This window comes from Opisthocomus hoazin, chromosome 7 (assembly GCF_030867145.1).
Source record: "Opisthocomus hoazin isolate bOpiHoa1 chromosome 7, bOpiHoa1.hap1, whole genome shotgun sequence".
Classification (NCBI taxonomy): Eukaryota; Metazoa; Chordata; class Aves; order Opisthocomiformes; family Opisthocomidae; genus Opisthocomus; species Opisthocomus hoazin.
The window spans coordinates 54,237,717-54,262,746 of NC_134420.1; the positions used below are offsets into that span (position 1 = coordinate 54,237,717).

Below are 25,030 nucleotides of genomic sequence, written 5' to 3' on the forward strand. Positions count from 1 at the left end.
TACTCTATTAAAGCACAGTCTCCAGAACTGAAGATTTGGGAGCTGGAAGGTGATTTTAGTTTTGGTTTTGTTTTTAAGTAGGCCTCAGTTTTTCCAAACACACAAACAAAGTAAATTACCTTCTTCCCTATCTTCCTTCCAAAAACTAGATCACTATAGTTATGAGCTATATCATTTGCATCAAGAATTTTAAAATTGGTAGTGACCACCCAGTTCAGACACAGAATTAAACACGCCTCATTGCAACTAAAGTATACAGATGGAAGCTGTTGGAGAAGCAGGTATAAATAAATAAAACACACACAACTACTTCATGTCACATATCAGAGGACTCAAATAATTATTATTGCTTTTCTACATTAAGATTATATCTCTGTGTGAATTAAGTTTTTGAACAAAAATTCTGACTTACGAATATTGAAATCATCTTTGTAATTTGAAGGAAAGGGCTGAGGTGGTGGAGGCTCTGGGCAACGACATTTCTGCCCTGTCTTGAGCGTGGTTAAAGTGTAGACTTCATCCACATTTAGATCTAAAGAAAAACTTCCCTTCCATACCTGGAATGAAAGAAAGTTCAAGCTGCAAAAATCAAATAACTAAACAACAAAATACCTAAGTTCCTGAATTAGAGGAGATACTGTAAAGTCCCGATTTAGGGCAAAAACCCTATCTTCTTGCCTCAGCATTTAATATGTCAGAGCTATTTCGAAAACTGGTTTCCCCTAAACTACTTATTATCTGCAGGTAAGCTTTTATATAGCTAGTAAAACTGTAGTCAAACAGAGCTAATAAAACGTGTCCTAATTATAAAGTTTAGGCATGGAAGTCCAGGAGTTCCAGCAAAGCAGGAAGAAACACCTGAAACTGCAGAGAGACTGTAATTAAAACTGATCAACTTACCTTTATTGGATGGAGTTGCTGGAAAAGACTAGAGTTTCCAGATTCAAAACCTAGTCTAGAATGCCAAACTTGAAGGGTTTCCACCATATACTACAATGAAACAGAATATAAAATTAAAAAAAAAAAAACCACACACACGCCAAAAAAAAAAGAACCCACACTCTTGAATACTCTCCTTGAGAAATATCAGTCTAAGGGTGTCTAATTTTTGTTATTTTAGAGCTGTTGATCACATTAGAAGCCACCACTCTGTTCAGCTAGCCATTACATATGGCTTATCTTTTTTATAGATTATACGTCAATAAGCCATTGTCCTAGCATGCAGTAATGTTGCTTATAAAGACAGAAAGCATTGCAATCACATATGTATTCTTTAGCTTCCGTATTACCAACAACGGTATCCCTTTGATACAACTTCTCTGCCTAGGAGCAACCAGGCTGAAATAATCTCCTGCTAATTTTGCTTTAATGAGACCTTTAGTTTAGTTGCTGGTTCTTTGATATCACTTTTTGAGCAACGTACTTCACTTACAGATCTCCAAATTTCTGCGATACTATGGCATATCAAATTACATTAGCTACAGATTTTAATCTTGTCCAAGCACTACATTTTTTTTTCAGTTACCCTGATGAACAACCAATCAAGAAATCTAGAGTTTGGTTGAATATGCCACGTGACACTTCTCCCAAAGGGACCTGTATATTAGAAGTGACACTCAACTACTTTTTCTGAGCAAACCATTTTATTGCCAAAAGTATTGTCCAAACTATCTCCTCTTAAACAAAAGGAAACTAACGTCACCAAAAATCAAATTCCAAATAAGTAAATGCTTCAGCTTCTGAGAAGCAATCATCCAAACCAACAGTTTACACTGTGAAAGTACTGTTCACATTTCAGAGGGAAATTCAGTTTAGAAAGGTGTAAAAAAAAAAAAAAACACCCACACAAAACTGGGGGATTCTCAGACTATCTCTTCACAGGATGGAAGAACGTAACTTGCAGTATACAATCAACTGCTACCCTGGAAAGCAGCTGATAGCAACTAGAGAGGTAATGGCCATGCTGGCCAGTCAAACTACGTCAGCATGTCAGAGCACCCAGTCTTGGAATAAATCCTAAATAAAAATCCAATTGCATTTCTGTTCCAGGGAATTTCTTCAATATACAGATGATTAGACTGGGAGACAGTAATTCTACAAATTCAGTTGTGACATTACATCTCATGGTGAAAGCAGAACTAGAATGCTAGGTGTGTAGCAGCCTCTAGTATTGGAAGTAAAGAACTCCAATTTCTTGCTAGCCTGTGATATTGTCTTGCATGTATTTGACTGGATTGCAATTCATTTTACAAGACTGATCAAATGTATTCAAGATCTACTTACAAATGATCCTTTGAGGTAGAAAGTTGCTTTCTGAGGTGTCACGCTGAAATGAGGCAGTGGAGGCCTGATACATTGAGAGTGATTATGAGTCTGAAGAAAAAAATAAGTGTAACAGAAAGAACATACATCACTGAAATGCGTCACATGGCAATGCTCATGAAAAACATACAGCATAAACTGAAATTTAAATGGTAACATAGGATCAATTTGTAACTATTTATTTCACTGTTATTGTAATGATAAATGCAATTATACTAGCTTTATTTTGAACGCTGCTTAAAAAAGCACAATTTAATTTTCTCCCAGAGTGTATCATCAAATTAAAGCTAATTTGTGATATAAACATGACATGTACATTGGTGTCCAGAAGATTCAACTAGCTAATCAATGCTTAGGTAGAAAAAAGGACCTCTAGTGGTCTCACTAACAAAGCTACAAGCACCAAAGAACATATTCACAGGTATAAATCAAAACAGTTTCTTCATAATAAAACATTTTATTTATCTTTCCCAGTTCATTTGAATTGCTGATGCACATACCATAGTTTCAATGATGATGGTAAGGTTTCCTAGGCCATCTGTCAGAGCTACAAAACTGCCACCTCCTTCTAAGCGTCCATCCACCTGCAAGTATGACCAGCCCGGCTGAGCAAATTGCGTTGTGTGTGCTGAGACAAAACAGAACAAAAACCGGAAGAAAATAATTAAGTCTTCATAAAAAATAATGCCATCTGTAGCCTGAATTAAATTTCTCTCTCATACACGCTTACACAATGAAAATTTAATTTTTGGAAGAAAGAAATCAAACTTCCGAAACAAATTCTACCTACACAAGAAGAAAGATTAAAGAATTATACTAAGGCACAATTAAAAACACCAGTTCTGTGGCATACGAAACAGTTAAAATGATACCAATTATTTAGACAGGAAGAAAAAACTATTACACCACTATATAAGTCAATCATGCACCTGTAATACGAATGTTCCATCACAGTTCACATTTTCCAAATCCCTCCCTTTTTTTAAAAAAAAAAAAGGAGAAAAAGTAAACAGTTGAGCCAGAGAATGCATAGATGGGCATCTCCATGAGGAATAACTAAATAAGTAAGGTTTTCAGCATATAAGAGAGAGTACCAAAGAAGAGTATGACCTAGATCATGAAAAACCTGAGTAACATGAAAACAGGAACAACTGTTCAGTTGTTCTGAATGGTTCATATAACAGCATGGCTATTTTTCTTTAATGCTTTCACATATAAAGGTAACTAGCAGAAGAATAAAAAAAGCAGGTATTTGCCTTGTTCCTCCTTTATGGTATTGCATATGCTCCTTGCTCTACTGAACGGTGGCAAAGACAGGAACATATTACAGGACTACAGAGTAGCCAGTGAATCCATGCGTCCCTAGATGCTGTGTGAACATACTCCCCTTTCTCCAAGCATAAGGAAATAATGACTTACACAAGCCAAGAATCTCAAGCAGGACAAGAATACAGACATTCTTTGTTCCATTTTCTCAAACTGAGAGGTATCAAATGTCTACTTCAAGATTTTAAAAAGAAAAGGGAAAGGAACTAGCAAAGCGCACTAACCTTTATGGGCACTTCAGATCAAAATATTTTAATAGTAACAGTTATAAAAGGCAGCAGTTTATTCATTTCTGCTGAATCTAACGGTCAAGTATTAAGATTTCCCTTGCTATTAGATTCTTCTGCTTTCTACTGAAAGGAACTTTTTCTATTTTTTCTTCTTCCTCCTTTTTCAAAGTATTCACAAAACTTTCCACAAATTTATTTTAATTTGGTAAAAAAGATAATACATATAAAGAACATTAAATAAAGGCCTTGGAAAATATAGTTACACTCTGTGCTAGATCACCAAACTTAACTGCAAACTTTTTACCTGTAATCCAGATAGGAGCTTCTACTTTGTAGTGGCCACTCCATGGCTCTTGTGCCGTCATTAATCCGCATCGACCAAAGGGCAACTCTTCATAATAACTAGCCACCAAGTTCCATGCAATGGTTCTGGAAGAAAAACAGGTTTGTTTGCTCCATTCATGTGGATAGTATTAGATGAATTTAGTACGAGAATTTATTTCTCTCTTCTCCAGCATACAATGAAAAGAAGTGTAAGGAAAAAAAAAAAAAAAATATCTTTCGAGCTAAAGGAGAAAAAAAAGACAGGAGAGGAAAATGAAAGCCATCAGCTTCCCGTGTTCAGAACTTCTTACAAAACTGGTGATATATTCTCTGGCTATATCACCACAGAGAGTTGTACATTAAATGAAATGTGTACTGAGGGTTAAAGACTCCATTTGTATTGTTTTTTCCTATTTTGAAGGGGAAATAATTAATTTATCAAGGTTTACAGCTTTTTGTTGGGGTGTTGGTGTTTTTTCTTTGGTTCGTTGGTTGTTGCTGGTGGTAGGCTGGGTTTTTTGAGGGGGGGGGGGAAGGAGGGGTGTTTGGGGAGCAGTTAAGTACCACTAAAAAAAATAATCCTTCCTTTATCCATATAAGTAACAAACAGAAAACAACTCTAAACAGCCATCCTCCAGGAGCTGTTGCTATTTCAAGAAGTGGTCAGGATACTGACAAGATTAATTACTTCAGGTCTTTTGATTTGGTCTTCACTGAAAATATTTTGCTAGCACTTTAAGACCTGTGCACCATAAATATGGAAATACAGCTTCACAAAGCAGTTATGCAGAAAGCAAAGGCTGGCATGCTGTTCTGCTACTGCATACAGATAAGTGCAAAGGCCTCATTTTACAGTCATTGCCATAGATTTATTGCACTATATACGCATTTCAGAAAAGATCCTGAAATCCTACAAAAAGGTGCTCATAAAATAAACAAGTCTTGAGTTGTAAACTCAGCTTGCTCATATTTAAATTTTTCTGCAGAGTTTCAAACTTAGAAAAAGAATGTAGGGAAGTCCAGTTCAAAGGAAACAAGCTTAGCAGAAAGATAAGCTGCCTTTCATCAAGATGACTCTGTTTTCAATAAAAGAGCGAAGGTAACTTCAATATTGGATACAGTGACTTGTATTTAGAAATTATTGTTAGAATAGTTCCAATACATAAGTCTGGCTGTCAGGCTGCTAAACAAATGGAGCATATATAATTACACAGTGCTCGTAAAAAAGAAAAACAGTGGGCAAAGACAGACCCCAAAGTATGATATTAAAGCATATGAGAGTCAAAAGGCAACCAGAATTGTCAGGAATTCACATAGGAAGTATTCATGTGTTCGAAAGTTTCAGCTTGTAGAGAAGGAGACAGAAGGTTCATAGAAGAAACTAGGTGACTCAAGAAACTTCCAAGTGTCTAAGTGCTTTGTGCTGTGCTCCATTTCAAGCATTTCAGACAAAAAAAATTCTCTTTAGTGTTCAAAATTAAGCTACATAAAAACTAAAAAGCTTTGAACAATTTTGCTTACATATTGATGCCTATCATTTTTTAATTAGACTTTTTTCCTCTCAGAGTAGTAGCTGTTGCATTGAAAGCATCAGTGTTTTCTATTCTCTTCTAAAACTGAAAGTTATGTACTTTCCCAGTACATAGAACAGCTTTCTTTCAGATTTCAGTTTGGAAAGAAAACATGCAGGAAACAGTAAACATATCAAAAGACTACAGCATGGTTTAGAATGGACTCTGAGAAAGAAGCTGTATGGAAAAACTAGATAATTACATCCGTACCTACTACTTTTAACTGAAGACAAACAACCTGATAAAGACCTTAAGAAAAATACAGATAAATTAGCTTTATCATTGTTTTCCTCCAATGTTTTTCATGCTGTTAGTTCTTCTTAGGAACATTCTCTTTTTAACAAATATCAGAGTCTCAAAGGTATCTGAACTCAGCTGCATAAGCCATTGGGTACTAAGGAACAGTAACTCAAGAATACATTAAAACTTGTGGGACCTCTACCCCAGAAAGAGGTAAGGACAGTAGACTTCAGACCTTACTATATTTGAATTCAGTATGGCAGGGGAGAGATTTTCAGTTTACCTACTATCTTACCACAGCAGATGGATGTGTTTTATAGCACAGTACTTTAAACAATTCTTACATATGAAGTTGTGAAAGCGAGCAACAGCGTACAACACTTACGCAGTCATGTTTCCATTCACATAGTTTTGGTTCAGAATCCGAGCCCAGCAGCCTGCACCCACTTCATCATTGAAAGTACTGTAATCTTCTGAAGACCACAGTTTCTTCTCAGTTAATAAAGCATTTAGCACTGTTTTTGTTCCAGGATAGTGAGCCCTACACAGCATTTTAAAAAGAAAGAGCACTTATCACAAGAAGAAAAATCAAAGCCTGGAAATACAAACAGCAGCAATCACTCCCGTCCTCCAAACTGAAAATGAGAAACCAATTTTTTATGGAATAATATTAATGGATAGAAGAAAATTGAACAAGAGCGCTATAATATTCTGTAGCTTATTGTATTTGCAACCATAGAAGATGGTTTCTTGTAATGCATGTCAGCATATAAGTAAATCTAGCTTTAAAAATATTGTGCAATTTCTGCATCTGGCTAAAGCAAAGAAATTGAGCTTGATTTTCATAACTGTACTGTGCTAAATAGTGAAAACACAAGCTACTCCTTGTACTGTCTTAAACAAAACCCATAAACAGTTACAAAACCACCAATAAGATACAGTACTAAGCATTATTCTAAGAACTTAAGTGCAAAAGGCATGCTAGGTGGGCTATAAAAGTTACGGAGGTGTAAATTGAAAATAGTTGAAACATATAATGAAAGCTCATTTTCTTTCCAAGATCTTCCTTAGTATGAGGAGAGATGCTTTCTCCCAAACGAAGACCACTTGTACTCAATCACAACATCAATTCACTGCGCCAAACTAGTCTGACTGAAATAAAACCTTTCAAATTACTTGCAGAAAACAGGGCCATGATTTTTCCCTCACTTAGCATACTCATTGAACACACTAAATATATACACTAAAACAAAATTATCAGCACTGCAAAGGAAGGCGTAAGTATTTCCTTTACTATTAGCCTAAAAATTGACAAATTTATCAATTTGTGACAGGGACAAAAGAAATACCAGTTTTTCTAGGCTGACTGTTGGTTTTAGGATTTTATCATTATTTTCCCCCTATTGGACAATGGGCCATTTCCCAGTGTTGTAGGCCTTCATACACAGCTTCATTAAGAACAATATAACAGTAGAGATTTAAGCTACATCCTTCTCTGCTGTACAGATTACTGTATATTTCTTCTTTGGCTTGGAAACACAAGTATTACATTGATACCAAGCAAAAGGTTTTGTAATTACATAAAGCATGTAGCTTGCAAAGACAAGGCAAAGAAGGAATAATTTGTCTTTTTGCACTCCATATCCTGAAGAATTGTTTCTTAAATATTAAGTCAACATCTCTGCCAAATACAAGTTGTACTTTACAAATAATGAAAAAAAAGCATTAGAGACATTTACGTAAGATTACACAGGAACAAAATCTACAGAGCTCTGATTTCCTGCATTAAGATAAAGGGTCGCCTTTATTCACATAAGAGGGAAGAGAAATAATTCAATGCAAAGACACTAAAGTGATGGCAATAAACTGGGAAAAATAGGTATGATAAACAGGATTGAAATTACAGGGAGAACAAACAGGTTCTAGCGGCAGACTCCTTCAGTGTATCTTTATTGGCAGCTCTAGTCCACTTAAAGCCCACACACTTAAAACATTCTCATTTTGTCCTATTGGTATGCAATCAGGTAAAACAGTTTCACCATCAGTTGAGAAATGAATCCTTTTCTTCTCCTTTTAGATGCAATTCCTATTACTGCTAATGAACACAATTTACACTGTACTTGCTTTTCACTTATACTGCTGTTAACCAGGGGGTTTTGTTTTACTTTCATTAATATCAGTCCTTAAAAAGTAGGACATGACTAAGGAGTGTGTAACTCCTATTCCATATGAAAACTAACTTTTTTAAAAAATAAGGACACAATCTACAGATCACTGTATAGTGTACACTTCCAAAAGACCCACCCAAATGCACAAAATAAACATTTGCTGTCAGATTACAGGGAAGACTTTCACACCCAGTACGTGCTGGATTTGTTGAACTCTATGTGATTTATATTTAAAGAAAACACTAGATCATTCTACAGCCCTCTTTTAGATGTCTTGTGCCACTCTACAGTCTCAGCAACTAACACAAGGTGTGCAGCAAAGGACAGATTAGCAGTGTCCAGAACGGAGTGCTGCTCTTCATTAGTGAAAACAACCTTTTTACTTCACTGGCAATGAAACCTACACAGGAGTGACTATAATCCAGTTACTCTCAGAAAATAATTGGTCCACTCAAGGACCACCACTATTTGGAGAAACTCGAGTATCCTGACTAATGTTTCAGGAAAAAGCACAGACTGCTAAACACCTACCTTTCTTGCTGCCTGAAAAGATGAACTGGAGCAGAGTTTATTTCTTATCGGTGTGATGCTTCAGCAGAAGCAGTGGGATTTTGGATTCTCTACTCAAAAGAGCAGAGAGTCAGGCACACTATAACAGCAGACCATTTGAAAGAGAGAGGAAAAAGTGATGTATATATTGAAAGGGGGAAAAAGAATGGATCTTGCTGGAGAAAAGGTAATGAAAATAATACTAGGAACAGAATTACAACAAAAGTGACACATCAATTTAAACCTCTTACTACTGCAAGAGAGAAATCTACCAAGAGCTATTACTATCAGTATTTGCATTCTTCAAACTACTGTCATTTACTGTCAAAAAATATTTTGTTGTTCCCTCCTCCTTTCAATCTCTCTGGAATCAGCATATGGTTCGTTCATCATGAGGGACTCTAGCTGTTAGAGTGGTAACAAAGTATTTTTAAAATATTAACTATTATGAGGTTAAGTGTGTTTTATGCAGCCGATGAAGGAGCAATACAACTCCAACAGGAAAAAAATCCACAGTTGCCTGTGCAGGGCGGCTGAACTAAATCAGATATACTAAGAAAGTAGCATTAATTAAGAAAACCTCTTCTATTTATGGATTGCAAATGCTGCTTCTCGCAATTGCCCACAGCGACTTCTTTTGGATAACTTAGTTAAAAAACAAACAAAAAACTTTGTATTATTTTTTGTTTTGTATATAGCAATGGCCCAATGGGGAGGGAACGGGAAAATCACAATAGGATAGCAGGTTTTTCCACCATTTTTCTCTCATGCATCAGTACAAGGCTATAGAAATTAAATAAATCTTAAAAAAGACTAGCCTATATAATACCATCACTACAGTGAAGCTTTGCAGAAAAGCACTACCCATGAAAACCTCAAAAACTAGTTCTCAAAAACAGCTGACAACACTGTTTCCTGGAGATAACAGTGTCTTTCCTGCTTCTCATTCCATATCATCACACAGGCCTGCGAGGGACTTGGGACAGTTTGAATTCCCACTACTACAGGCACCACATCGCAATTCCATCATGCAGTAACGTCACAACATCATCTTCTTTTTCTTAGGTTTTTAACTTAGGCATAATTAGGTCTAACAAGTTTCTTTAAAAGGCTTGGTTTTCTGTGACACATTCAGCCAAATGTGTGTTTAGATCATATCTTGTTAAGAACACTGATGCTTCTGACAAAACAGACCAAGCTGTCACCTAATGGCATACTAAATTTATATTAGGTGAAAATGCAAGTTGTTACTCCTAAACTCACTGACACTTTCTGAACACAAATGGGGGGAGCAGAATTTTCAACACGTAGAGTCAGGACAGCTTGGTCTCTAACTGTATAGTATGCAAAAAAATTAACTGGTTTACAGCGCTACTTGTTTGTAACACTGTTAAGTAATGTGTAATTTGCAAGCCCACGTTTGAAAAACTTTGTTTTAAAGAGCTACAATGTAATTTAAACATGTTCAGAGTAGGAGCAATACTTATTTATAATTCATTGGTAAAACTGATGCAACCATAATAGTTCGGAAAAGCTGTTTGGAGCTACCACATTATAAAGAGCTTTGGAGATCTGGGTCATTCCTGTGTTGGTGAACATCTATTAACAGTTTTACAGCGTACCTTCAGAGCTCCCTCTCATTTTCAACCATTACAGTGCCTTGCAGAGGAAGCATGGATGCCAACTGTGCAAAATAAAACAAAAGCAGCAGTTTCAACTGATCTCCCATCCAGCTTGTCTGGCGAAAGACCTCACAGATCACAAATCACGTTACCAAGTCCAAATTTGATTTTATATATATTTATGCAAAATACTGGCTATCTGAAATACCTTTTATAGTTTCAAATAAAAAAGAAAGCCAACAAATTTCTTTTAAAAGGATACCATGATGACATGCACACCACTAAATGTCCAGTAGCCAACCGATTATCCATGACACAAAGAGTATTTCATCTCCCTGTTAAGATTGAATCACAGTACAGACATAAAACTTCCACTTGTCAAGAGCTAAGCAACTACAGCTTACTCAGATAGCACAAAAACAGTTGAACTTTAGGAACTGACTCTGGGTGCATACCTGTAGCTGCCAAAACACAGAAAGGAAGCGTGCTCACTACATTGGGGTCATAGTAAACTACAGTGGGTTTGTATCTGGTCAGAGTTCACAATTGCTTTCACTTGCTGATCCATACACAATCCAAGACTCCACTTGTAAAAAACTGTCAGGATACTTTTTGTTGTTCAGAATTGGGAGAGGGACTGATTTTAGGGGGACATTGACTGCCTATCTATATTTGGAAGGAAACCCTCCAAATTCTACACCTTCTATAGGTCAGATATATAAAGATGAATGAAAAAGACTGAAGTCAAAGCAAGAAACAGTCACATCTGAAGCCTGTGATTGGGTCAGGCAAGTTTATGGAACCTAGTAATTAAAATTTAGAGCTACTGTAAAAAGAAAAGTTAATGAGCAAGTCTTATACACGTTTCCATTCAGCAGACAAGTCAGTAATCAATCTCAAATTTAGTCTACTACTTTTGAAAAATATTAGCATCATATGATGAAACCCAGAACCAGAAAAACAAGTCAGATGGTTGCATGTTTTCCAAACACAACCTTCCCATCAAAACAAAATGGGAACTAACAACCAAGACATTATTATAACTAAAAAAAGAATCATAGCCCAAATTCATTTCTGGATCACACAGATTTCTGTAACAGATCAGTGGAAGTCAGTAATACAAGGCTGAATACAAAGCTGTAAAGGTAAAGCATTTTTTGCATACCAAATACAGGTACCAAAACAACCCTCAGAATAAACAAGGTTGTCCAAAACACCTTCAATTCATCAAAAGTGCAACCATAGCCAATAGGCATCTTCCACATGATAGGAGACTCGTGATTCAATTAAAAGATTTAGGGAGTCACCAGGACAACAGCCCGTGTGATTTGATGTGGGTTAGTAAGAAAGATTATAGTATCAACCCTTTCAATGCAGGTAAAAGCATACAAGTAAAGCTTTGGGTGTGCTAGTTATAAATAAGCAAGATGAAAACAAACTGTGAACAAACCACCAAAAAGAAAAAAAAAAAAAACAAACAACCCCCTACCCAATCACATCGACCACTCCGTGGAGCTCAGGGTCAAGCAGCAAGACAAAGGAAATGGGCTCCCACAGTCTATCGCTGGCTATGATCCTCACCTGCTGCAGACCGTGCTTATCCAATGTGTATCTCAACAGCTTTGAAAAAAAAGGAGAGCAAAGAACAGAGAGAAGGAAACATAAAAACATGTTTTCCAAATTGTCAAAAATCTGTATTGGGAAAGGCAGCATCTTCTTCAGCACTACTGGAATATATTTCAAAAGACAAATCATGTTCCAATTCTTGTTTTTACAACTTAGACAACAACTGTTACACCAAACAAAATGTAATAGATTGTCAAGCACAGAGTGCCTTCAAAGAAGGACACCTTCTTCCTCTACCATGTTAAATCTCAAGGTAAATGATAAAAGGAAAAATGAAAAACATTTGGTTGTTGTTTTCTTGTACACAGAAAACTGCAGATAAAGTTAAACAAAAAGACAAAGCATACTGCATTTCATGCAAGATACTATTTGCAGATCAGCCAGTTAGCTGAGTTACAATGCTGAGGGTTAGGCTACAAGGACAACATACAGGAAGGCAAGAACAACTGAATTACAAACTTGCAAAAGCAAAGTAAATATTTAATTAAGAATAGGAGTTGACTCCACCTATTGTCCCTACTAATCAACTATTTCAGTTTAACAATGAAGCAAAACAAATGAGATCAGCTCTTCCTAAATGCAACCAACACAAGAAACAAGAAAAACCTCAGACATATACATATCTTCTTACTCAACTGCACTTTATTTCAAGTTTTAAAATTGCAAACACTGTTGCACACTTCCCTAGAGACATTTTAAGGTCTTGAACATCACTGAAACAAATCTAAAATGTCATGTAAGACCGAGTCTAACGATGCAGTTTCTTGAAGTCAAACAGGCCCCTAAACAGTGTTTGCTGTACTTGTAAATTCAGATAACATCAAATGCCTAACTATCTTCAAATCACTCTGTATAGTTCTACCATATATCAACTTCTCTAACAGCAAACACTACCTGCAGGAAATAGTGCTGCAAGACTGGTTTTTTTCTTCCCACAGATCAGAGTCTGAACTAGCTTATGTGCCATCTGACAGTAGCCTGAGACGTCAAGATTTCCTGCCCCAACGTCTTAAGAACTTTGTGTGAACACCATGTTTGTATTACTTCTACATTGTATTTTCCCGTTACATCTTGCATTAGAATAAGGCAGTATTTGGTTTGCAGACTTAACACACATACCAAGGCTCGAGTATTTAGCAATCAGGGGAGTTTCCTGATGACTAGAGAAAGACAGTCCTCAAGCAAGAGGATTTGAGAAACTACTGGACCATCAGCCTAGCCTCAGTCCCTGGGAAGGTTACAGAGCAAGTCTTCCCAGAAGATTTCCAAGCACAAGAAGGATAGGAAGATGACTGGGAACAGCAGCATGGATTTACCAAGTGCAAATCATGCCTGACAAACACAATAGCTTTCTATGACAAGCTGACTACCTGTGTGTGCAAGGTGAAATCAATGGATGTCATAAACCTCAGCTTCAGCAAAGATGCCCATCAGGGTGGATAGAACAGTCCAACTAGGGTGCAGATTACTAGTGATGTCCCCATAGGCTGATATTAAGTAAAATACTGTTTGATGTCTTTAATAAAACTCAGGAAGTTCACCTTTTGCCTTCCCTGCATGCACAGTTTTTGTTTTCCCTATTAAACTGTCTTTATCTCAACCCACGAGTTTTCTCACTTTCACTCTTCCAATGCTCTCCCCCATACCACAGCGGGGGGGAGTGAACTATGTAATACAAAAATCCCGTTTAAAATGATGGCAAAAACAGCTTGGTCCAAAATCATAAAATAAATCCCAAAGGCAGTATTTTCTGTAATTAATCTTCATTCTTCCCCCAGCTTAGCATAGTCTTAGACAAGTCAATTCATTTTTCTCTTACAGCAAATGCTTTCTACCTCAGAAAGAGCAAGTAATAGTGAACTGAACTTATCTGTCTGGCTATGCTCCCTTCCAGCTCCTGCACACCTGCTCATTGGCTGAACATGGAGTCTCCTTCTCTGCATATATTCAAGACCCGCCTGGACAAGGCCCTGTGCAGCCTGCTGTAGGTGACCCTGCTTTGGCAGGGGGGTTGGACTAGATGACCCACAGAGGGCCCTTCCAACCCCTACCATTCTGTGATTTATAGCAACAACTGAAAACATCAGTGTATTATCAACATTCTTCTCCTACTAAATCCAAAAAGCAGCAGCTGCTGGGAGGAAACGTAACTCTGTCCCAGCCAAAACCAGGACACCATGGGTTTTTTTATATTCTTGTAAATGACAGACAGTAGGAGACAGGAAAACAAAGAGAAACTGAAATGGCAGCATTTCTGCTGTTTGATCATTGTATTAGAAAAGATTCATGCTAGTTCAACTAGAAATAAAATATGATTTGTTCTGTCTGGTAAATAAAAACTGACTTGCAGGCAGATTTTTTTCTTCCACCCAACATACAATTACTGCCCACTAATAATGACTTACAAGTCAAAGATAATTTAAAGAACTGAGAATTATGGGAAAACACCTTCACTTTGTCTAACACTTGATAAACATCAGAAAAAAATATTGTGGAATATATTCAATCTAATTGTGTATTGGCATACAGGCCTTTAAGGAAGGATTTGCCAAATAGAGCTAGGCTTTGTTAAACACAGCAAACAAAATCCATGTCTAACACAGAAGATGTGGTACTGAGCCATAACACATCCTGGGAGAAAAGCAATATGAATATATACTATACAAACACAGAAATCGCACCCACCGAAATAACGTAGGAAGACAGTAGTGAAGATGGTCTTGCAAACAAAACAAGGAAGCACAACATAACACAATTTAAGACTTGAGCTAACTATATTACAATTTGTTTTTTTCTGGTTTCAAGCACTTTATGAATACTGGGTAAGTAATTTGATTTAGTAGCAAATAATGGCTTTTTTCTTTTCTTCTTCTAACAAAATTCCTATTTTCAACAGCAAGTGCTGCGACTCGTTGGTACAAAATAATGGCAAGCAATACATTAAGGAAGATCATTCCTTCAACCAATTAAATTGCAACACACTGAATGATAACAGCTTGATAGCCTTCCTTCTAATGAGAAAATACAAAGTCCTCTAATCACAAGCCAGCAGAGAGCAAATATGCAAAGGAAAAAACAGACATAGAAACTTTACCTTAAATCTACCTTAGATATCGTTCAGACTGCAAACAGTATTTTAAGCAGGGCTAAAGCCCCACGGGGAGCAATGGTATCAAGGTAAAGATTGCCTGACGCAAATAAGAAAGAAAAGGAAAAAAAACAATGAAAGGAAACACAAAGAAAGGGAAAGGTCAGTTACTTTTTGTGGATAGATAGCAAAGCCATCATTTCAATTATCTTGATAATTTCTACATAAAACAATATAAATTTAATGCCAGGTTTCCATTCCAAAATACAAGAACTAATGAAAAGTCACAGAGAGGGTTATACTTAAAAACGATTACAGAACAACGCACAGGAAACGATTTCTGAGAAAAGAAATTAAGACTATTTAGGAAAACAGATTGACTAGCAGATTTTGCAAACAACTAGGCTAGGTTATCTAAGAAACATAGAGATACAGTGTACTTCTAGGAACTTTCTGAACCTGAGCATTTCAAGGACAGACGCCTAACTACCATTATCTTTTTCTAGGTCATCAAGAACTCTGGCGGTTGGTACCTTAAAGTCAGCATTGGCTGAGAAACTTGGTGTTCTCATTTTGTACTAACCTTAATTTCTTACAACACTACTGCACAGGAAACATTTCCCTAACTGTGACCAGTGAGGGAGGGGGGAATTGGGGAAAAAAAAAAAAATAAAAAAAAAAAAAACAACACACGCTTTTCAATAAAAACCTCTGACAAAAAGAACTTTCATCTTAAAGAACAACTAAAATGTGTCCATGCTCCTAAAGGCTACAAGCAAAAACAGGTACTCCTAGGTTGCAATTTAAGCCTTGATTCTGTCAACCTCTTAAAGACATAAGAACCATACACACACACTGCATTAATTCTGCAAGCTTCACTGGCATGGAAATCCTAACTAAAATATTTCATAATGCACTGTAACTTGCTGAGGTGCAAGTCTTGCCTAACCTAAGCAAGTTACAAGTTTTTAAACCAACTTGGAAATACCAATTATGATGCCAGCATTGAGTAACTAAGGCAGCCACTTCCAGATAATCGGTGTTTGTAAGCTCAACACATATAAAATTCCTGCTTAACTGACTTGCTATGAATTTTGGACCATGCACTAGTTTAAACCATTATGAATATATGACATCCCTTATGTATAAATGAGGATAAATGGTACATTAGGGACCACAAGCATACTCTTATCACAGTAAGGTTAACAACAGAGGTAAGGAAGTTAACAAATGCAGTGCAAGTGAAGAATTTACACATCTATAGGTCATTTCCACTGGGAACATGATATCATTTTTATAAACCTATTTACAGTTTTCAGAAATCAGAGGCTACCAAGAAAGCAAGAGCAGCAGAATAAGTAGCAAGCCAGTTGACAGAAACAAGATAGTAAGAAAGTATTACAGAGCAAGAGTGCAGGCGAACAACCAAGTTGCCATTTGCTAGAACTACAATGGTGGGCATTCCTAGCCACTAAAATTGAGATCGTTTGTATTCAAAAACAAGTTTTGGATGCTTTTTTTACTTGTACTTCACTGTCTATGTGTGCACTTCTAATACTATCTGTTATCAGATAGAAGCAACAAACAGGAACTCCTAGCTTTAGGACATGCCCGGAAAGATCTCAAGCAAAGGACACAGGGAATGCTGCAAGTGTGGAAAGTCCCAGGGTGATAAATTCCAGTGCAAAAGTTCAAGTTCACCTGAAATTAAAACTAACCACAGACCAAGAATTCAGTCCTAAGGTTTTTCTGACTTTGAAGATGCACGTACAGCTTCGCTAGAAGTCTCCTGTCCTTCGCTAGTGCTAAGACTAAAACACAGTTCCTAACCGAACACCTGAAAGAAATGATGGAGGAGTGGTACGGTTACCTTACACATGCACTAAAGTGACAGAAGAGAGGAAGACATGAAAGAGTAGTGAGTCACCACTGCACATGATGACAAAATTGGGAATGGCTAGGAAGTATGAAATAAGAATATACAACTTCTCAAAATGGAGGTGAAGGCTTACTTACAGAAATGAAGCAACTCCTCCCATCTCCCACACTTACCCGACTACCTCAATAGCATCATTAAGATAGGGATCAACTATCATCTCCCTTGAAATGTTCCAATCTCCATCCGCAGCGATGATGCCAATGTTCCTTAGACCCAGTCTGTCCAAAGATTGTCGAAGTACCTTAGTAACAAATAACACCACTTAAAGGACAGCCTTCAACCAGGCAACATGAAAATTTAAGACTGAAAACAATTTAAGAACTGCAGGAGTCATCGGTGGAAACATTTGTCTTCAGACCAAGATGGACTGGAAAAGTTCTCACTTCTCAAAGGAGAGTCATAATGACAACTAAGATCAAGCTAATAAGTATTTTTAACACTTAAGGGTTATCTATGACATTCAGATATCCATTACACAAAAATGGGCTTTCATCACTTGGATTATTTTTGACACCCCATGTACCTACATGAACTCTCAACATACTGACTGCATCCACTGCATGCATGTAATTCATTACAGATGAGTAATGGATTTATCATAAAGTCCATCACGTTAAGTGGATCTAAAAACGATGACTGGCTGGAATGTGGAAGTGGATATACCTCCACAAGTGATCGGAAATGAAAGTTAACCTGATCCCAAAAGAAGTATATTGAGAAAACAAGGATTGAAGTTTTAAAATAGAAAAGACCTTGTAACCATGCAGCTCTACAAGAACAGAAATCTTTGCCGAACATCTGTTGTTTTCAAGTGAAGATCAACTAAGCATTCCTTTCACAAGCTATCCTACAGAACAAAAAAAATCCTTGATGTTGTAAATGTGATACTTAAGTTTACCCACTACTCAGCTCTCATGTCTCACTAATTACCAGGAACATAACGCAAAACTGGAACTGCACATTTACAACAAAACTGAGGGCAGTCAACTCTGAAATCAAATGTGCCAGCAGAACAGAATTCCTATTCTCTTTTTCCAGCTTCTCCTTACTATTTCACTGTCAAAGATTATAAACTTCTCACATTTGCCTGTGGAACTTCTCAGACAAAATATACCCAGGCAAAATATACCCAGTTATAACAGTGAAGAATGAACCAGGCTTATACAGAGCTGCTATTATACAAACATGTTTTATCTGAACACTCACTTAAAGTATTTTCAACAGCTTCCACATGCAGTTGCACCTGGGAAAGGACATCAGTCCAGAGTCTAAAATCCTTTTTCCAATCTTGGATACTAAGGAATGATGTACTATTTGCTGTATGTATGTATGCATAAGAAAGATTTTCTCCAACCATCTGAAGATCAATAGGCACGAATCTTGTAATAGCCCTCCGACAATATGAAGGAGGATAGCAAGCATTTTTATTTTGATGTGTAGTCAAATAAGGACACAAAGCAAAGTCCAAGTATTGGTGACAATGAAAGCCTGGATCTAAAGGACATAACACTTACTAAGAAGAAGAAAAGTAGCAATGAAGTTCTGGTCAGCTGCTTGAAGCCTTTGAGGCACAAAGCTTACCAGAAGAAAAAATCATAATGGTAGAAATACTTACAGTAAGATCCTTGCAATCTAAACTACAGTCAGAAAGACTGCCTAACCATAGAGAGTTCAGAATAACAAAGTGACTAAAAAGGCTGCAGAACTTCCCTGCTGAAAGGTAGGTATCAAGAACACAGAACTGTAGACACTCAAAATGCACTCCATAATAACATATTCAGAGTGGTCCCCCCACACCCAGTATTCCTGTTTATATACGGAGACTCCTTAAATTTTAGGGCTAGTTTAAGATTACAGTATTTAAAAATATAATTGGAAGAATAGGATCTTCTCGAATAAGAATTTCTAAGCAATAGAATCTTGACTTCTTTTCTAATTTTTTCTGCTTAATAAGAAACATAGCTAGCGCCTTAGTGGATGAAGTAACTAAAAAATCTTATTACAAGTAAAAAACTTAGCAAGATAACCAAGAGCTTATCTATGTCATGTATTTGTCAGACATTACAGAAAATGTTTGGTGTGCAATAGCACACTTCATTAAATAGACCTTTTTTGAAATGGCAGGCTGCAAATAGAATGATCATGCTGATTAGAGAATAGATGCTACATGACACTGCAGAGTGTAAGAGAATGAATGGTGAAATAGGTGTTACATAAAAAGCCTTATATCGATTAACATACAGTGGAAGGAAGGCTAATACTTTTCAGCAAATATTTAGGCAATTATAAGATCAGATTTTAAACTAAACGTTTAGCTCTAGAAGTCAAAAGCTTAGTCCCAGTTAAAGAGCATTTAAAAAGCTAACAAGTAGATTGCTGCACCTACACATGACAGTTTGCTTTCCACACTCATTCTCCCCACATAAGGAAGACAAACAGATGAAAAAGCCTCCAGGTGACATGATATAGGACCAAGTGAAATAGAACATTTCTATTTTTTACAAGACATACAGAAAGCTAGAAAATCAGTTTTAAAAAAGAGCCAATCAGTGATACTGCAAAATAAATATTTTATTTACAGTAAGATGTGCCTTCTCTCTATGATGATTGTTCTTACAAAGGGTTCAGTTGCATAGGCCTTCCAAGCAACTGGACATCTAGTCAGTGAAGAAAATAAATTTGCAGCTTAAAAAAAGAATTTTCACTACTTATCTTCCATCTTACTTGCATTGTTTTATTCCAGCCTGCAAATGAGTGTTTTCAGTTCTGCTTGGGTTTGCTTTTATAATATACATACTGAACAATAACAGATTTCTACCTGAAGTCCACACGCATATTTGCCCCTCCTCCCCCACCAGTATAACTTGCCTATGATTAGAATTATCCTTTAGGAGACTAGTAGTATCCTTAGTCATTTCTCCATTAACCTATACCTGATTAGCAAACCACTTTTCTTTTTGAAAAATAAAAGCCTGGAAACCACATTGCCTAAGGCTGAAAACGGCAGAAAACTTCTAGTTCCTGAGGGGGTTTTGTAATAGAGAGCACTCCATGAACTTGTTTCCGAGCTTTAAAAATGTCAAGCTATGGTTTGTGCTGCACACACATTGGGATGGGCTATTTTAGGAGCATTCCAGGCACACCCACTGACCAAGTTTACACAGAGATTTAAGTAGGTTCACTAGCAAAATCCGAAGCATCTACACATCCACCAGAGTTCTGTTACCGAACATGCCCAACAAAACGTAGATGCCAAGATATCCTACTGTGTCACACTTCAGTGTATTTGTGTTTTATCTGGAAAGCATTTTCTAAGTCACTCAAACTCTAGTACCAAACCTGTGTCCAAAACGAACTAATGGCCTAGCAGCCTACAAAAGTGAGAGTCTCGAAAACACCTTTAATGAAATTAGTTGTGGAGTAAAGTATACATAACAGAATTTGGTCTAACATGTGATGAGACTTGGAAACTAAGTTACTGTGATGGCAGTGGACCCAGTAAATTAGTTTGAAATACCCACAAAGCTGGATATAAGGTATTGCTTTTTTCTTTACACAAGGTATACTACCAGCATATAGAGCTTTCTGCCAGTGCTTCTTGCCCTCCCTCAGTCAAAGCACTGCACAAATCATAAGAAACAGCTCTAAGGGTATTCATCTAATTTTACATTCTAGAAATATAATTTTTAAAAGAAATTATTTATAGGAGTGCATTCTCAGTTTTCAGGAGTAGACAGAATTTTATATACACCAGCCTCATGAATTGTACTTAACTGAAAGATACTTTTTTGCTCTTATTGCAATGTTAAGTTTAACTGTTGTACAGAATTTCATGTGTCATTCTACTAAAACTAATTGTTCAACAAAGTAACTACAGAAGTTGCTAAGTCAAATGATGCGACTAACTTCATCCGGTGTATACAAACTGGAAGAACTGGAACTTTTCTAATAGCCACCAACTGACTAATTTTAAGCAGACGGGATTTAATCCCTGCTGAGTTCTGATAAAAAAAAAAATATCAGCAGTTCTTCTATGCACTCAGTGTAACTCTTATTTGCTTTTAAGAAGAGGTAATGTTATTGCTTCTTAGCCTTGAAGCAGCAACAAGGAAATGAACAAAGCAGAAGCTTATACTTAAGATTCCACTTCAACATAACAACAAACAGAAGCAAGTTATCAAAGCAGGGCAGGAGGGCAGCAGTGAGGGATTAGGGATATCTCTAGGCTGGTTATGCAAAATATTGTGTTCCTCCAACTCTTTTAGAACAGGAGATGTTGAATTTTGCACAGTTAAAAGCACAGAGACTTTACTATGCTTTCTGATTTAACTTTTTCATAAAATAAGAACCTGGAGTTTAATAGCAATAATTTAAGGGTATTACACCCACTGGACCTTTGCTACAGAATTTTAAGTTATTGTAGATCTTGGACTCGCAACTACCTCCAAGCCAGTACAAAGATGATGAATGTGTATGATTCCAGTGGCATGAACTGGAGCTTCCATTGAAATGTAGAGGTCCTAAACATTTAGCATACACTGACACATAAAGTTCAAAATACCAGTTTCAGACACACACACACTGAAAAAAAAAAAATCTAGCGATTTTATGCTGTCAGCACTCCACGCCTGCAACTACAAGAAAGAGAGGTTCAGTAAGTGAAGTGGTTGCAGGATTAAGGTCCCTTTTCTAGGCAAATTCAGACAAGCTAATTGTTTACTCACGATAACAAAGAGAAACATTTCACTTTGGAGAAGTAAGAAAAAATACATACCTTGATATATTTGCTATTAAATGCCCTTTCATTCCATATCTATAACGGAAAAGTAAAAAGACATTTAGAAAAATCAGCGTATGTCAATGCATAATGAAAGATTTTATTTGTGTATATGTAAGATTATACAATCCATTAACAAACTCCAGGGTTTCAGTTTGCTAGAGGAAAGTGCTCTGGTTGGTTTTGTTATTAGCTCTTCAGGTGAAAATTCTGTACAAAAGCTCAAAATAGTTGCTTGTTTATCTGCCTCTAAGGTCTACTGACGGCCTTCTTGCTCAAAAGAATTCTAGAGCTGCCTGAGCTCTGCAATGTTAGCAGTGTTACACCTGACATTATTACTAATGGGTCTACAGTTTGTTAGAAACCAATAAGAAACACATTGTGGCTTCAAGGTGTGTTCTTAATAAATGGGCCCTGTTGCCACACATGGACACAGGAGAGCTAGATTAAGTTACATATCAAAGTTGCAGTTTCAGGAGGTTATTCAATGACACTTACAGTTCTTTCTAACTCACAGGATCACAGAATGGTACGGGTTGGAAGGGACCTCTGTGGGTCATCTAGTCCAACCTGCCGAAGCAGGGTCACCTACAGTAGGTTGTAGAGGAGTCACACTGGACTACATCCATACTTGAGCACAAGAGAGATCCAGCATACTTTAAGCAGACAGACACAAAATTAGCTGATGTCTGTTGCTCTGGATTTTCCATCTTTTATGGAAAGAGTGTTTAAGCTAAACACAGCTCAAAATTCAAAAGCAAAAATGCTAGTCTTCCTTTCTACCAAGTACCCTGGCCAATAAAATCCACAGTTGGAAACTTTCTTTCTTTCTTTTTTTCTGAACACAAGATGAACACTCTGACTAACATTCACCAGTAAAGGTGAAAGTATCCCCCTGTAGGTGCACATTACCCAACCATGTACAAGCAGACAGTTTCTTGCATGTGGCATATGTCCATTTGATTTCAATATATCTACATCTTTCCATAAGTGCTAATATGTAACTTCAGAAATGAGCCAATCAAAAGTTAACTTACTGAAAGGCTTATTTCATTTCCATTTTCTTAATCAGAAGAAAAAAGGAAAAGTTGAATCTCAGTCAAATAATGAACTTGAACAGCGTTTTTCCAGATTATCTGCTCCTCTCCCTCATCTCCAAATTATGTCATTTTTCTCAGACATTCATTTGCTACTTCCATACATTGCACGGTAACACAATACAGTAGTTCTAATGTACTGTAACACATGCATCTTTTTCTACTATAAATAATGCAGGTCAAAATGGAAGAAGATGCAGACGATTGCCCTTCTGCAAAACTGCAACCACAGTTTACACCAAGAAGTCATGTTAGGTGACTTTCACTAAGTCTCTCTTGAGCAATGCTTCTTGTTAGCTGGTAACTGCTGAAACCCAAGCAGAACAAGCAAAGCAGAAAATGACAAGCCCAAGACTCAAACAGATTTCAGAATTCTCAAATTCTCTGGTAACTTTCTTCTAGAACTGGGAAGGCGGGAGACTAGCCCCGTTACACTGGTTCTGCTTTAATGGCCGTTATTGCAGTAACACTGTAAGTTAACATTCTGTTGCCTTTCCCCTTGCAACAGAAAAAGCTAAAACTGCAATTACAAAATAATTTCTTCTCCCATCCCCCCCACCTCCAGTAATCAACAAAGAGAGACATGACCAAGATCTTAGGAATGAAAATATATGAAATATATAGGAGATTCTGCTTTACTGACCCCAATATAATCAATGTCCAAATCATGATACTGTTTAGCTCCTAATATCCAAGAAACAACATAGTAAGCGGTGACATCTGGATAGTCATAGGGCCAGTTTTCACCCTTCCCTATCCATGCTGGAAATGTCCAAGGTAATCCTGGAAAGAGAAAAACAAATTAATCAGTGGTTGGTCTACATTACTCAGTAAGCCTCAACAGCAAGCTGTAATTTGTTCTACCTAAAACAAAGGAGCAGATACGCACTTCAAAACCAAAATTCCAGTGAATACAATGAAGCATAACTTATTTAACTGAATAGTATGCTGTAATATCAATTTTGATCATACCAATAGCTGCTTTTATTTTTAAGCTAGAAAACCTTCATTACTAGAGAACAACCAACTACACACAATCTTTCAGTTATATGGTATTAGCTCTAACAGGTATAAAATTCCAAAGATTTTGGGATAAAAACTCACAAAGTTATAGACAAACTATCAATACTGAAATTGTTACTCTCCTGCATATGAATTTCAAAAGAAGTAATGATCTGATCATAACAGAGGAACATTAGGATCATAAAAATGCATTTCCAAGTCTCAGCTGTTTACCGCATCTTGTAGCAAATAAGAACAACAAACTAATCTAACCAAATCCTGCTAAGTTTTCAGCTGACTTTGTATAAGACACCATAGGCTAATTCAAAGGCAGACCCTCCTTCCTTTGTTGAGAGCTTGATCTGAGGGAACAGGGAAGTAATTAATATAATCATAATTAGTCATAGATGGTAAGCTTACTGCTTGTCAGAGAACCTAACAGAACCTGACTGGCAAATCCTGCACCAAGTCATCCCTTGTGGCTGGATGTGGCAAAGCCTGACCCCTGGAAGAGGGAGGATTAAATATTTTTTAATTGATAGATTTCTTCCCTTGTTTCGTGTGAAATACATTTTGTAAAGTGTTTCAGTTAAAATCTAGGGTTCCATATTTCTACCATCACAGCCCCCACACAACCCACAATCAAAATAGGGAGATAGGAAAGTCCTCTTACAACTTAACTACGTAAGACAAACAAATCAGAAGACAAGAACCACTACAGTGGGGAGGGGATGATGGGTTTGTAATAAGAACATATAATTGAATTTAGTGCACATAAGATTTACAGATTATACTTCCTGCAAGTTTACTTTATCCCTCACAATTATTTTTACTCTATTATTCAGAAATTCAGCTTTCATGATAAATCATTTACGTTCATTGTTGTGCTACAGTCTAAGCATTAATGTTACTTGATACAAGCAAATGATTAGAGAGTCATTTCACTTGTTACATACATTCTTGTTGTGCTACTGTAACAAAGTAAAGCACATTAAGTGAAGTATCAAGGCAAGCTTACCAAATACTAGGCATTCTACTTCAACATCAAAACATCTGCCCATTAAAATTAATATGCTAATTAAGTGTCAGATATGCCATTTAGTTAGAGGGGAAAAAAAGCATTTAATCCTAAAGCTCGAAGCAATTTAC

At 36.7% G+C, this 25,030-nt stretch overlaps 1 protein-coding gene across 5 annotated transcripts in view; it reads right to left on the reverse strand.

Moving 5' to 3' along the window:
* The window catches only part of GALC (galactosylceramidase), a 39,946-nt gene that overhangs the window by 9,621 nt on the left and 5,295 nt on the right, over positions 1-25,030 (reverse strand). For 4 of the 5 annotated variants that reach the window (XR_012764509.1, XM_075426004.1, XM_075426001.1 and 1 more), the window contains exons 5-13: positions 23,523-23,662; positions 21,780-21,818; positions 11,842-11,972; positions 6,399-6,554; positions 4,183-4,307; positions 2,823-2,950; positions 2,284-2,373; positions 901-990; positions 413-557 (exon numbers count right to left, since the gene is read on the reverse strand). Coding sequence is in view for 4 of the 5 variants with exons in the window: in XM_075426004.1 (XP_075282119.1) it covers positions 413-557; positions 901-990; positions 2,284-2,373; positions 2,823-2,950; positions 4,183-4,307; positions 6,399-6,554; positions 11,842-11,972; positions 21,780-21,818; positions 23,523-23,662 (1,044 nt within the window). In the remaining variant the exon portion in view is untranslated. Of the gene's footprint in view, positions 1-412; positions 558-900; positions 991-2,283; positions 2,374-2,822; positions 2,951-4,182; positions 4,308-6,398; positions 6,555-11,841; positions 11,973-17,118; positions 17,247-21,779; positions 21,819-23,522; positions 23,663-25,030 lie in introns of all 5 variants that reach the window. The other variant, XM_075426003.1, reaches the window with a different exon arrangement.